Source organism: Bufo bufo, chromosome 1 (genome assembly GCF_905171765.1).
Source record: "Bufo bufo chromosome 1, aBufBuf1.1, whole genome shotgun sequence".
Classification (NCBI taxonomy): domain Eukaryota; kingdom Metazoa; phylum Chordata; class Amphibia; order Anura; family Bufonidae; genus Bufo; species Bufo bufo.
In genome coordinates, this window is record NC_053389.1 from 838,906,565 (window position 1) to 838,920,150 (window position 13,586).

Consider the following 13,586-nt stretch of genomic DNA (forward strand, 5'->3'; position numbering starts at 1 on the left):
TGGATCCAGGTGACCCTGACTCCCTCCGTGTCTGTGTAGGGAGCCGGTGGTCGTGTCCCCTCACTATTGTAGGGTCTTCAGGTGTTAGATAGTCGAGGTACGTGGATATGCGACCATTCACCTTTGGGGTGTTCGCATAGGCTGAGCAGTCAGGGAGAGTCTGCCAGGTCCATGCAGGGCTCTCCCTTTTGTTCCTTAGTTGTGGATCCAGTGAGTCATTGATTATATTGCATTGTCTTGTTTCCTGTACACCATCCGTGACAACTGCACAGCACCGCTCCTCCTGTATTTACACTGCGCGGCCCCGCTCCTCCTGTGTATACACACTGCGCGGCCCCGCTCCTCCTGTGTATACACACTGCGCGGCCCCGCTCCTCCTGTGTATACACACTGCGCGGCCCCGCTCCTCCTGTGTATACACACTGCGCGGCCCCGCTCCTCCTGTGTATACACACTGCGCGGCCCCGCTCCTCCTGTGTATACACACTGCGCGGCCCCGCTCCTCCTGTGTATACACACTGCGCGGCCCCGCTCCTCCTGTGTATACACACTGCGCGGCCCCGCTCCTCCTGTGTATACACACTGCGCGGCCCCGCTCCTCGTGTGTGTGTGTGTGTGTGTGTGTGTGTGTGTGTGTGTGTATATATATATATACACACACACACACACACACACACACACACACACGGCTCCTCCTTTTCCAGTGTAGGCTCAGCCATGTCTCCTGGCAGTGAGCCCTTCTGCCATCCGCCAGGTGTGATGTGTACGGGGAGGTTCAGACGACGCGGAGAGGACACACCCCCATGTATCAGGGAGACCTGAGCCCCATGAGAGGTCACTCTGCTGGTGACCCCAGGTTTATAGGGCGTCTATGATAATGAACGGAGACTCGGCGCTGGGTTATAATTCACAGTATATTTATAGATGGACACGATATAATACACAGAGCATGAGACAGGAGGTGACCCCGCAGACGCCTCACCCGAAAACACAAGTATTCGCCCGTCATCCGACCGTCTCCTAGAGAAGAGGGAGAGATCCTGTGAGTTATAGATCAGCGAGCGCTCCTCTGGGGAGATAATGGGGTCACTCCCCTCCCCCGTCCTCACCTGGATGTTGCTTCCTCTCGTGCGTCTTCGGGATTCCCTCTTCGTTAGGGGGGCTTCTGTTTTGTTCACCTGATCTGTGGTAGAGAAGACCCTGATATTAATCTGCTTCTCCGTGGACTCCCTCCACGTGGATCATAATACACAGGGGCCAGGAGGAAGGTCATACTAGCCGGGGACCACAGTAATCTAGCGGATCACCTTCCCCAGTCTCACCTGTTTCTTGGGGCGGCGTCTGGGTGGGATGCTCAGCAGAGTCGGGGGGCTTGTGGCTTCTGTGGGGCGCCCTGTACCTATTATCTGAGGAGACAGGAAGAGGAGCCACCAATGAAGTACTAGGTGATGGGGCCGTGTTAGGAATGATGGGGGTTATACTCTCACCGTTTCCCTGTCCCGCTGTGTGGTTGGGCACATGTTGGGATGTGCCGTTTGTCTGTGCTGCACCTTTGTCCTTCTCAGTTTTGGGGGGCAGCATCCTCAGGCCCCCAACGCTCTTCAGTTGGTCCTCAATATGAAGACGTTCAATCCTCAGCTGCTCAAGATCCTGGAAGACAAGAAGGCAGAATGAGGGGCACTGTGCCAACATCGGGACTCTTCCTCATTATGGGGCAGGTGGGGATGACGGGTGTTGCAGAGACATCGGGATCATGATGGGGGTTGTTATACATAGCGGATATTACTGGGGCACGCGGCAGATGGAGACCGACCTGAAAGTAGGAGATCTGATATTCCAGGAGCGCCAGAGCGTTACTGATACTGTCCTGGGTGCCCACAAAGACAAACGGCACCAAGCCCTAGAAGAGAAGAAGAAGAGGCGACTAAATCCAGCTGATGGACACCAGTGGGGATCTGCCGAGGAGACACCCACCCCCACTACCTCCTTCTTCTGCTCGTTCTTGTCTCCTTCAGCCTCCACCTTGACCCGGACAATCCCCGATTTATCCACAATCTCCTGGATGACGCAGCCGTTCTTCCCAATCACTTTACCTGCAGAAACATTTAACATTACGAGACCCTCAGTCACTCCAGGAGGGGGCGGAGGGGCCGGCACCCCCAGAGGGGGCGGAGGGGCCGGCACCCCCAGAGGGGGCGGAGGGGCCGGCACCCCCAGAGGGGGCGGAGGGGCCGGCACCCCCAGAGGGGGCGGAGGGGGAGACCACACCCAGAGGGGGCGGAGGGGGAGACCACACCCAGAGGGGGCGGAGGGGGAGACCACACCCAGAGGGGGCGGAGGGGGAGACCACACCCAGAGGGGGCGGAGGGGGAGACCACACCCAGAGGGGGCGGAGGGGGAGACCACACCCAGGGAGGAGGAGGGGACACATTGTGAGCACCCTTAGCTGTCCCCAAAGGAGGGGGGGGGGGGGGGGGGGGGGGGAACAGTGCGAGCCCCTCGCCCAAGCAGCAGAGACTATTGCCTCCCATTAGCAGGCCACGCCCCCAGCACCCAGGAGGCAGCACCTCACAATCCAGACTCACCCACGAGAGAACGAGGAACCTCCATGGAGCCTTCTGTGAATTCCAGATACCCCCGAGCCTGGCGCACGGCCTCCTGACTCTGTGGAGGAGAGGACAGCATTACAGCACCAGCCACCGGGCACAGCACCCGCTGGGACAACCGCCCCTCCTTACCTCCCCAAACACCCGAAAGGTGAACGTCTCCTCATCCAGCTCCACCGCCGTCACCCCTGGGACCTTCCGAGCCTGCTGAATGTTAACTCCGTGAGCACCGATTGCCAATCCGATCAGATCCTCCCGAACCTGGAACTCCTCCCGGTACGCCACCGCCAGCTGTTTACTGACCTGCAAATATACAAGATGTCAGTGAGCCGCCCTGCAGGGGGAGGGGCAGCCTCATAGCTCTCCTCTGTCTGTATCACCCTGCAGGAGGAGGGGCGGGCTCATAGCTCTCTTCTGTCTGTATCACCCTGCAGGAGGAGGGGCAGGCTCATAGCTCTCTTCTGTCTGTATCACCCTGCAGGAGGAGGGGCAGGCTCTTAGCTCTCTTCTGTCTGTATCACCCTGCAGGAGGAGGGGCAGGCTCATAGCTCTCCTCTGTCTGTATCACCCTGCAGGAGGAGGGGCAGGCTCATAGCTCTCTTCTGTCTGTATCACCCTGCAGGGGGAGGGGCAGGCTCATAGCTCTCTTCTGTCTGTATCACCCTGCAGGAGGAGGGGCAGGCTCATAGCTCTCTTCTGTCTGTATCACCCTGCAGGAGGAGGGGCAGGCTCATAGCTCTCCTCTGTCTGTATCACCCTGCAGGGGGAGGGGCAGGCTCATAGCTCTCTTCTGTCTGTATCACCCTGCAGGGGGAGGGGCAGGCTCATAGCTCTCTTCTGTCTGTATCACCCTGCAGGGGGAGGGGCAGGCTCATAGCTCTCCTCTGTCTGTATCACCCTGCAGGGGGAGGGGCAGGCTCATAGCTCTCTTCTGTCTGTATCACCCTGCAGGGGCGGGGCAGGCTCATAGCTCTCTTCTGTCTGTATCACCCTGCAGGAGGAAGGGCAGGCTCATAGCTCTCTTCTGTCTGTATCACCCTGCAGGAGGAGGGGCAGGCTCATAGCTCTCTTCTGTCTGTATCACCCTGCAGGAGGAGGGGCAGGCTCATAGCTCTCTTCTGTCTGTATCACCCTGCAGGAGGAGGGGCAGGCTCATAGCTCTCTTCTGTCTGTATCAACCTGCAGGAGGAGGGGCAGGCTCATAGCTCTCTTCTGTCTGTATCACACTGCAGGGGGAGGGGCAGGCTCATAGCTCTCCTCTGTCTGTATCAACCTGCAGGAGGAGGGGCAGGCTCATAGCTCTCTTCTGTCTGTATCACCCTGCAGGAGGAGAGGCAGGCTCATAGCTCTCTTCTGTCTGTATCACCCTGCAGGAGGAGGGGCAGGCTCATAGCTCTCTTCTGTCTGTATCACCCTGCAGGAGGAGGGGCAGGCTCATAGCTCTCCTCTGTCTGTATCACCCTGCAGGAGGAGGGGCAGGCTCATAGCTCTCTTCTGTCTGTATCAACCTGCAGGAGGAGGGGCAGGCTCATAGCTCTCGTCTGTCTGTATCACCCTGCAGTGGGAGGGGCAGGCTCATAGCTCTCTTCTGTCTGTATCACCCTGCAGTGGGAGGGGCAGGCTCATAGCTCTCTTCTGTCTGTATCACCCTGCAGGAGGAGGGGCAGGCTCATAGCTCTCTTCTGTCTGTATCACCCTGCAGGAGGAGGGGCAGGCTCATAGCTCTCTTCTGTCTGTATCACCCTGTAGGAGGAGGGGCAGGCTCATAGCTCTCTTCTGTCTGTATCACCCTGCAGGAGGAGGGGCAGGCTCATAGCTCTCTTCTGTCTATATCACCCTGCAGGGGGCGGGGCAGGCTCATAGCTCTCTTCTGTCTATATCACCCTGCAGGGGGCGGGGCAGGCTCACAGCTCTCTTCTATATCACCCTGCAGGGGGCGGGGCAGGCTCACAGCTCTCTTCTGTCTGTATCACCCTGCAGGAGGAGGGGCAGGCTCATAGATCTCTTCTGTCTATATCACCCTGCAGGGGGCGGGGCAGGCTCACAGCTCGCCCTGGCATTTCCTTACCTCCAGCTGTCTTGTGGCCTCCTCATTTTGGGCTATTAATCTGAGCTTGCTCCGGAGGGCGCGGACATGCATGTCATTCAGCAGAGCCGAGCGCTTGGTGGCGGCCTCATCTGTGGACTGATGCAGATACACGGTTACCCCAGTGTCCCCAACGCTCCCCTAACCTTTGACCCTTTATTGGGTGCTTGCCTCACCAGAACTACGAGCTCGGTGCCGGTTCCGTCCAGTAACACACAGTTGGCTCCAACCACCTTCTTAAACTCCTTGTGGGCATCCGGGTTGGCGGCTCTGCAGAAGGAGGACATGGCAAAACTAGAAGTTAGGGGCACACCCGGGGGGCCCTGTACCCACACCGTGTGAGATCGGGGGGCCCTGTACCCACACCGTGTGAGATCGGGGGGCCCTGTACCCACACCGTGTGAGATCGGGGGGCCCTGTACCCACACCGTGTGAGATCGGGGGGCCCTGTACCCACACCGTGTGAGATCGGGGGGCCCTGTACCCACACCGTGTGAGATCGGGGGGCCCTGTACCCACACCGTGTGAGATCGGGGGGCCCTGTACCCACACCGTGTGAGATCGGGGGGCCCTGTACCCACACCGTGTGAGATCGGGGTGGGGGGTGTTGTACTCACATGGAGCGGACATCCTCAGGGAGCGGCAGGCTGTATCGGTAGAAGTTGGGCGCCTGGTTCTGGTTGGGCACTCGCAGACGCTCCCGGCTGATGATCTCGTTGAAGGGAGAGTCATGGACGTAATATTCTACCACATAAAACTGAGGGAGAGTAAGAGACGGCACAGCGAGAGCACAGGGCACAGATGCCACATGAGCGCACACTCATACTCACATCTCCCTTCTTCATCCGCACGTGGGCCGGCCACCAGCCGGAGGTCTCCTGGTCACTGGCCCGGGACATGACCTGCAATAACCAAGCCTTCAGAAGGTAATACACCCCTCCCCCATCTGTGCCCCTCACATACCCCCAGACCTACCTCCACCGGGTCACCCTCATTTATATCACTGGAGGAGGAGTCCAGGGCGGGCAGCCTGACATCGCTGAAGGGCACACGTCTCTCCGGCATGGTGCTGCCAAGGCAATCACATTCAGCTACTCAATAGAGCGCAGGAAGGGGTACAGGGGCACATACGCAGAGGGGGGGGCGCGGGGCACATACGCAGAGGGGGGGGCGCGGGGCACATACGCAGAGGGGGGGCGCGGGGCACATACGCAGAGGGGGGGGCGCGGGGCACATACGCAGAGGGGGGGGCGCGGGGCACATACGCAGAGGGGGGGGCGCGGGGCACATACGCAGAGGGGGGGGCGCGGGGCACATACGCAGAGGGGGGGGCGCGGGGCACATACGCAGAGGGGGGGGCGCGGGGCACATACGCAGAGGGGGGGGGCGCGGGGCACATACGCAGAGGGGGGGGCGCGGGGCACATACGCAGAGGGGGGGGCGCGGGGCACATACGCAGAGGGGGAGGCGCGGGGCACATACGCAGAGGGGGGGGCGCGGGGCACATACGCAGAGGGGGGGGCGCGGGGCACATACGCAGAGGGGGGGGCGCGGGGCACATACGCAGGGGGGGGGCGCGGGGCACATACGCAGGGGGGGGGCGCGGGGCACATACGCAGGGGGGGGGCGCGGGGCACATACGCAGGGGGGGGGCGCGGGGCACATACGCAGGGGGGGGGCGCGGGGCACATACGCAGGGGGGGGGGCGCGGGGCACATACGCAGGGGGGGGGGGGCGCGGGGCACATACGCAGGGGGGGGGGGGCGCGGGGCACATACGCAGGGGGGGGGGGGCGCGGGGCACATACGCAGGGGGGGGGGGCGCGGGGCACATACGCAGGGGGGGGGGCGCGGGGCACATACGCAGGGGGGGGGGGGGCGCGGGGCACATACGCAGGGGGGGGGCGCGGGGCACATACGCAGGGGGGGGGGCGCGGGGCACATACGCAGGGGGGGGGGGCGCGGGGCACATACGCAGGGGGGGGGCGCGGGGCACATACGCAGGGGGGGGGCGCGGGGCACATACGCAGGGGGGGGCGCGGGGCACATACGCAGGGGGGGGGCGCGGGGCACATACACAGGGGGGGGGCGCGGGGCACATACGCAGGGGGGGGCGCGGGGCACATACGCAGGGGGGGGGCGCGGGGCACATACGCAGGGGGGGGGTGCGGGGCTGTACTGGGGGCAGCGTCTACTCACCTGTTGGGGAACACAGCGGTGACCGTCTCCTCCTGAACATCCTGGACGTAACCCTGGAGGAGATGAACAGCTGTGAGCGACCCCGGGGGGCTGGGCAGAGCAGCTGGATTAACATGTAGTTTCCCCCCCCCCCCCCCCTTCCCGGACAGACAGAAAAACCCGGCGCTCCAAAGTCCGGCAGGTAGGTGATGAGGTCACCGGACGCAGACAGAACCCGGAGAGGCGCATGGACCCTCCGAGGGAAGGCGTGACCCGCAGCACCACCCACCGGTAATCCAGAGGATCCCCGAAACTAGCAGAAAAGTCATGTAACGCGTTTCGGGAGCGCAGCGCTGCCTTCATCAGACACAATGAAAGCAGAGCAAGGAGCACGATATATGCAGGAGGTTCAGGCGACATCCAAAACCTGCTTTTTATTAAAGGGGTTCTCCGGGCTTTTAATATTGATGACGTATCCTCATATTGTGGGGGGGAAGGGGGGGGGGGGGCTGCGCCGGAGACCAGGAAGAGACGGCACCAGCACACTGCGCACGCCGTGCCCTCATGTCGGACCCCCACCGATCTGATATTGATGGCCAATCTGAGGGCAGGTCGTCAATAGTAAAAGCCCGGAGAACCCCTTTAAGAAAGTATCCGCTCCGTCTCTCTTCTATTGTGCTATTTGCTTTATTTTAACATTTATCGTATTTGTTTTAATTGTATTTTGAGTGTAAAACATTTTTTATTGTCTTTTTTATCTGGTCCGGGTTTTGGATGTCGCCTGACCTGTGGAAATTGTGCTCCTTGCTCTGCTTTCACTGTGTCTGATGAAGAAGGCGGCACGCTCTCGAAACGCGTTACCTGAATAAGGAGGCTCTGCGGAATCGGCGCTCCACCCCCCCCACCCCCGTACAGGGGAATGAAAACAAGAAAGGTTCGGAGGCGGTCCGCCATGTCACTGTGTGAACCCCCTCTACGTTTTGTTGCCCCTGTACAGAGGTCACACCTGGCGGATATCGGGGTGACACTGAGAAGACGGGGCGCAGAAAAGTCAAAACTGAAAGAATACACATCAGAGGGGAACTGCCCAAATGTGGGGCGGGGGATGGGGGAGGATAGGGGGTGACCGAGAAAACCACAAAAACTGCTGGATTTATAGAAAACTGCTTAGAAAGAGAAAAATCTGGGGTGAATGATCATAAAGTGGTATTATTAGGGGCCCCACAGATGTCTGGGGGTGTCACTGGTTATACAGGGGTATTATTAGGGGCCCCACGGGTTATAGGGGGCAGCACTGATGTCTGGTGGTGTCACTGGTTATACAGGGGTATTATTAGGGGCCCCACAGATGTCTGGTGGTGTCACTGGTTATACAGGGGTATTATTAGGGGCCCCACAGGTTATAGGGGGCAGCACTGATGTCTGGGGGTGTCACTGGTTATACAGGGGTATTATTAGGGGCCCCACAGATGTCTGGTGGTGTCACTGGTTATACAGGGGTATTATTAGGGGCCCCACAGGTTATGGGGGGCAGCACTGATGTCTGGGGGTGTCACAGATTATACAGGGGTATTATTAGGGGCCCCACGGGTTATAGGGGGCAGCACTGATGTCTGGTGGTGTCACTGGTTATACAGGGGTATTATTAGGGGCCCCACAGGTTATAGGGGGCAGCACTGATGTCTGGGGGTGTCACAGATTATACAGGGGTATTATTAGGGGCCCCACAGGTTATGGGGGGCAGCACTGATGTCTGGTGGTGTCACTGGTTATACAGGGGTATTATTAGGGGCCCCACAGGTTATAGGGGGCAGCACTGATGTCTGGGGGTGTCACAGATTATACAGGGGTATTATTAGGGGCCCCACAGGATATAGGGGGCAGCACAGATGTCTGGGGGTGTCACTGGTTATACAGGGGTATTATTAGGGGCCCCACGGGTTATAGGGGGCAGCACTGATGTCTGGTGGTGTCACTGGTTATACAGGGGTATTATTAGGGGCCCCACAGATGTCTGGTGGTGTCACTGGTTATACAGGGGTATTATTAGGGGCCCCACAGGTTATAGGGGGCAGCACTGATGTCTGGGGGTGTCACTGGTTATTCAGAGGTATTATTAGGGGCCCCACAGGTTATAGGGGGCAGCACTGATGTCTGGGGGTGTCACTGGTTATACAGGGGTATTATTAGGGGCCCCACAGATGTCTGGTGGTGTCACTGGTTATACAGGGGTATTATTAGGGGCCCCACAGGTTATGGGGGGCAGCACTGATGTCTGGGGGTGTCACAGATTATACAGGGGTATTATTAGGGGCCCCACGGGTTATAGGGGGCAGCACTGATGTCTGGTGGTGTCACTGGTTATACAGGGGTATTATTAGGGGCCCCACAGGTTATAGGGGGCAGCACTGATGTCTGGGGGTGTCACAGATTATACAGGGGTATTATTAGGGGCCCCACAGGATATAGGGGGCAGCACTGATGTCTGGGGGTGTCACTGGTTATTCAGAGGTATTATTAGGGGCCCCACAGATGTCTGGTGGTGTCACTGGTTATACAGGGGTATTATTAGGGGCCCCACAGGTTATAGGGGGCAGCACTGATGTCTGGGGGTGTCACTGGTTATACAGGGGTATTATTAGGGGCCCCACGGGTTCTGGGGGCAGCACTGATGTCTGGGGGTGTCACAGATTATACAGGCGTATTATCAGGGGCCCCACAGGTTATAGGGGGCAGCACTGATGTCTGGGGGTGTCACTGGTTATTCAGAGGTATTATTAGGGGCCCCACAGGTTATAGGGGGCAGCACTGATGACTGGGGGTGTCAGTGGTTATACAGGGGTATTATTAGGGGCCCCACAGGTTATAGGGGGCAGCACTGATGACTGGGGGTGTCACTGGTTATACATGGGTATTATTAGGGGCCCCACAGGTTATAGGGGGCAGCACTGATGTCTGGGGGTGTCACTGGTTATACAGGGGTATTATTAGGGGCCCCACAGATGTCTGGTGGTGTCACTGGTTATTCAGAGGTATTATTAGGGGCCCCACAGGTTATAGGGGGCAGCACTGATGACTGGGGGTGTCAGTGGTTATACAGGGGTATTATTAGGGGCCCCACAGGTTATGGGGGGCAGCACTGATGTCTGGTGGTGTCACTGGTTATACAGGGGTATTATTAGGGGCCCCACAGGTTATAGGGGGCAGCACTGATGTCTGGGGGTGTCACAGATTATACAGGGGTATTATTAGGGGCCCCACAGGTTATAGGGGGCAGCACTGATGTCTGGGGGTGTCACAGATTATACAGGGGTATTATTAGGGGCCCCACAGGATATAGGGGGCAGCACTGATGTCTGGGGGTGTCACTGGCTACACAGGGGTATTATTAGGGGCCCCACAGGATATAGGGGGCAGCACTGATGTCTGGGGGTGTCACTGGTTATACAGGGGTATTATTAGGGGCCATACAGGTTATAGGGGGCAGCACTGATGTCTGGGGGTGTCACTGGTTATACAGGGGTATTATTAGGGGCCCCACAGATGTCTGGTGGTGTCACTGGTTATACAGGGGTATTATTAGGGGCCCCACAGGTTATAGGGGGCAGCACTGATGTCTGGGGGTGTCACTGGTTATACAGGGGTATTATTAGGGGCCCCACGGGTTCTGGGGGCAGCACTGATGTCTGGGGGTGTCACAGATTATACAGGGGTATTATTAGGGGCCCCACAGGTTATAGGGGGCAGCACTGATGTCTGGGGGTGTCACTGGTTATTCAGAGGTATTATTGGGGGCCCCACAGGTTATAGGGGGCAGCACTGATGTCTGGGGGTGTCACTGGTTATACAGGGGTATAATTAGGGGCCCCACGCGTTATAGGGGGCAGCACTGATGACTGGGGGTGTCAGTGGTTATACAGGGGTATTATTAGGGGCCCCACAGGTTCTGGGGGGCAGCACTGATGTCTGGGGGTGTCACTGGTTATACAGAGGTATTATTAGGGGCCCCACAGGTTATAGGGGGCAGCACTGATGTCTGGTGGTGTCACTGATTATACAGGGGTATTATTAGGGGCCCCACAGGTTATAGGGGGCAGCACTGATGTCTGGGGGTGTCACTGGTTATACAGGGGTATTATTAGGGGCCCCACGGGTTCTGGGGGCAGCACTGATGTCTGGGGGTGTCACAGATTATACAGGGGTATTATTAGGGGCCCCACAGGTTATAGGGGGCAGCACTGATGTCTGGGGGTGTCACTGGTTATTCAGAGGTATTATTAGGGGCCCCACAGGTTATAGGGGGCAGCACTGATGTCTGGGGGTGTCACTGGTTATACAGGGGTATTATTAGGGGCCCCACTGATGTCTGGTGGTGTCACTGGTTATACAGGGGTATTATTAGGGGCCCCACAGGTTATAGGGGGCAGCACTGATGTCTGGTGGTGTCACTGGTTATACAGGGGTATTATTAGGGGCCCCACAGGTTATAGGGGGCAGCACTGATGTCTGGGGGTGTCACTGGTTATACAGGGGTATAATTAGGGGCCCCACGCATTATAGGGGGCAGCACTGATGACTGGGGGTGTCACTGGTTATACAGGGGTATTATTAGGGGCCCCACAGGTTCTGGGGGGCAGCACTGATGTCTGGGGGTGTCAGTGGTTATACAGGGGTATTATTAGGGGCCCCACGGGTTCTGGGGGCAGCACTGATGTCTGGGGGTGTCAGTGGTTATACAGGGGTATTATTAGGGGCCCCACAGGTTATGGGGGGCAGCACTGATGTCTGGGGGTGTCACTGGTTATACAGGGGTATTATTAGGGGCCCCACGGGTTCTGGGGGCAGCACTGATGTCTGGGGGTGTCACTGGTTATACAGAGGTATTATTAGGGGCCCCACACGTTATAGGGGGCAGCACTGATGTCTGGGGGGTGTCACTGGTTATACAGGGGTATTATTAGGGGCCCCACAGGTTATAGGAGGCAGCACTGATGACTGGGGGTGTCACAGATTATACAGGGGTATTATTAGGGGCCCCACGGGTTATAGGGGGCAGCACTGATGTCTGGGGGTGTCACTGGTTATACAGGGGTATCATTAGGGGCCCCACGGGTTATAGGGGGCAGCACTGATGACTGGGGGTGTCAGTGGTTATACAGGGGTATTATTAGGGGCCCCACGGGTTATAGGGGGCAGCACTGATGTCTGGGGGTGTCAGTGGTTATACAGGGGTATTATTAGGGGCCCCACAGGTTATAGGGGGCAGCACTGATGACTGGGGGTGTCAGTGGTTATACAGGGGTATTATTAGGGGCCCCACAGATGTCTGGTGGTGTCACTGGTTATACAGGGGTATTATTAGGGGCCCCACAGATGTCTGGGGGTGTCACTGGTTATACAGGGGTATTATTAGGGGCCCCACGGGTTATAGGGGGCAGCACTGATGTCTGGGGGTGTCACTGGTTATACAGGGGTATTATTAGGGGCCCCACAGGTTATAGGGGGCAGCACTGATGACTGGGGGTGTCACAGATTATACAGGGGTATTATTAGGGGCCCCACAGGTTATAAGGGGCAGCACTGATGACTGGGGGTGTCACAGATTATACAGGGGTATTATTAGGGGCCCCACAGGTTATAGGGGGCAGCACTGATGTCTGGGGGTGTCACAGATTATACAGGGGTATTATTAGGGGCCCCACAGGATATAGGGGGCAGCACTGATGTCTGGGGGTGTCACTGGTTATACAGGGGTATTATTAGGGGCCCCACAGGTTATAGGAGGCCCCACTGATGTCTGGGGGTGTCACTGGTTATACAGGGGTATCATTAGGGGCCCCACGGGTTATAGGGGGCAGCACTGATGTCTGGGGGTGTCACTGGTTATACAGGGGTATTATTAGGGGCCCCACAGGTTATAGGGGGCAGCACTGATGTCTGGGGGTGTCACTGGTTATACAGAGGTATTATTAGGGGCCCCACAGGGTATAGGGGGCAACACTGATGACTGGGGGTGTCAGAGATTATACAGAGGTATTATTAGGGGCCCCACGGGTTATAGGGGGCAGCACTGATGTCTGGGGGTGTCAGATTATACAGGGGTATTATTAGGGGCCCCACGGGTTCTGGGGGCAACACTGATGACTGGGGGTGTCAGTGGTTATACAGAGGTATTATTAGGGGCCCCAAGGGTTCTGAGGGCTGGGGCCCGCACTGCCGGGTGAACTCACCGTGTAGAACGCTCCCCCCGGGCCCCGCACTTCCACCTCGATCCCTTCCATGCTTCCCGCAGCTCCGAGCTTCATGTGAGGACGCAGACCCTTCGGATACAGGATTGGAGCGCTGAGAAGGCCGACTAAACAGCCATTGGCTGGAAGTTGTGAGTCTTGAGCGCGGATTGGTCTGAAATCCCATACCGTCACCAATCAGAACTAAGGCACTTAAAAAGGGTGGGACTCAAATCCTAGAGATCGCTGATTGGCTGAAAGAAGTTGATGCGATCGCTACATTAGTCAAGAAGACGCATGCGCACTCAATTAAGAGGTGCGGCGTCCGAGTCATAGTAGGCGGAAATCCTGGGAACCCATGAGGTGATTGGATGAGAACTGTCGTTATGGAAACCGAAACATATAAGGAAAAGATACGAAAATAGAAGCATGTCTGTGTGCTAATTGGCCGAAGCCGTACGGAGGGCGGAGCGCTATACATGGACCACAC

At 58.0% G+C, this 13,586-nt stretch overlaps 1 protein-coding gene across 1 annotated transcript; it reads right to left on the reverse strand.

Moving 5' to 3' along the window:
* Positions 1–894: 894 nt before the first annotated feature.
* FXR2 (FMR1 autosomal homolog 2) lies at positions 895–13,242 on the reverse strand. The gene is made up of 15 exons (XM_040415866.1): positions 13,100–13,242; positions 6,891–6,943; positions 5,668–5,761; positions 5,523–5,594; positions 5,310–5,449; positions 4,869–4,962; positions 4,675–4,791; positions 2,739–2,909; positions 2,586–2,664; positions 1,984–2,093; positions 1,814–1,900; positions 1,488–1,650; positions 1,323–1,406; positions 1,110–1,183; positions 895–1,020 (listed from the first exon to the last, which is right to left on the reverse strand). The coding sequence occupies exons 1-15, from the start codon at positions 13,172–13,174 to the stop codon at positions 1,006–1,008; spliced, it is 1,428 nt and encodes a 475-aa protein (XP_040271800.1). The 5' UTR covers positions 13,175–13,242; the 3' UTR covers positions 895–1,005.
* Between the last annotated feature and the right edge of the window lie 344 nt (positions 13,243–13,586).

What these genes read in the sequence shown, in the direction of transcription:
- FXR2 (XM_040415866.1), bottom strand. Translation starts at nt 13,174, where the DNA reads ATGAAGCTCGGAGCTGCGGGAAGCATGGAAGGGATCGAGGTGGAAGTG. An exon ending in CGGGGGGAGCGTTCTACACG is followed by an intron (nt 6,944 to 13,099) that starts GTGAGTTCACCC and finishes CATCTCCTCCAG; the next exon opens with GGTTACGTCCAGGATGTTCA. An exon ending in GACGCCGCCCCAAGAAACAG is followed by an intron (nt 1,184 to 1,322) that starts GTGAGACTGGGG and finishes TCTCTACCACAG; the next exon opens with ATCAGGTGAACAAAACAGAA.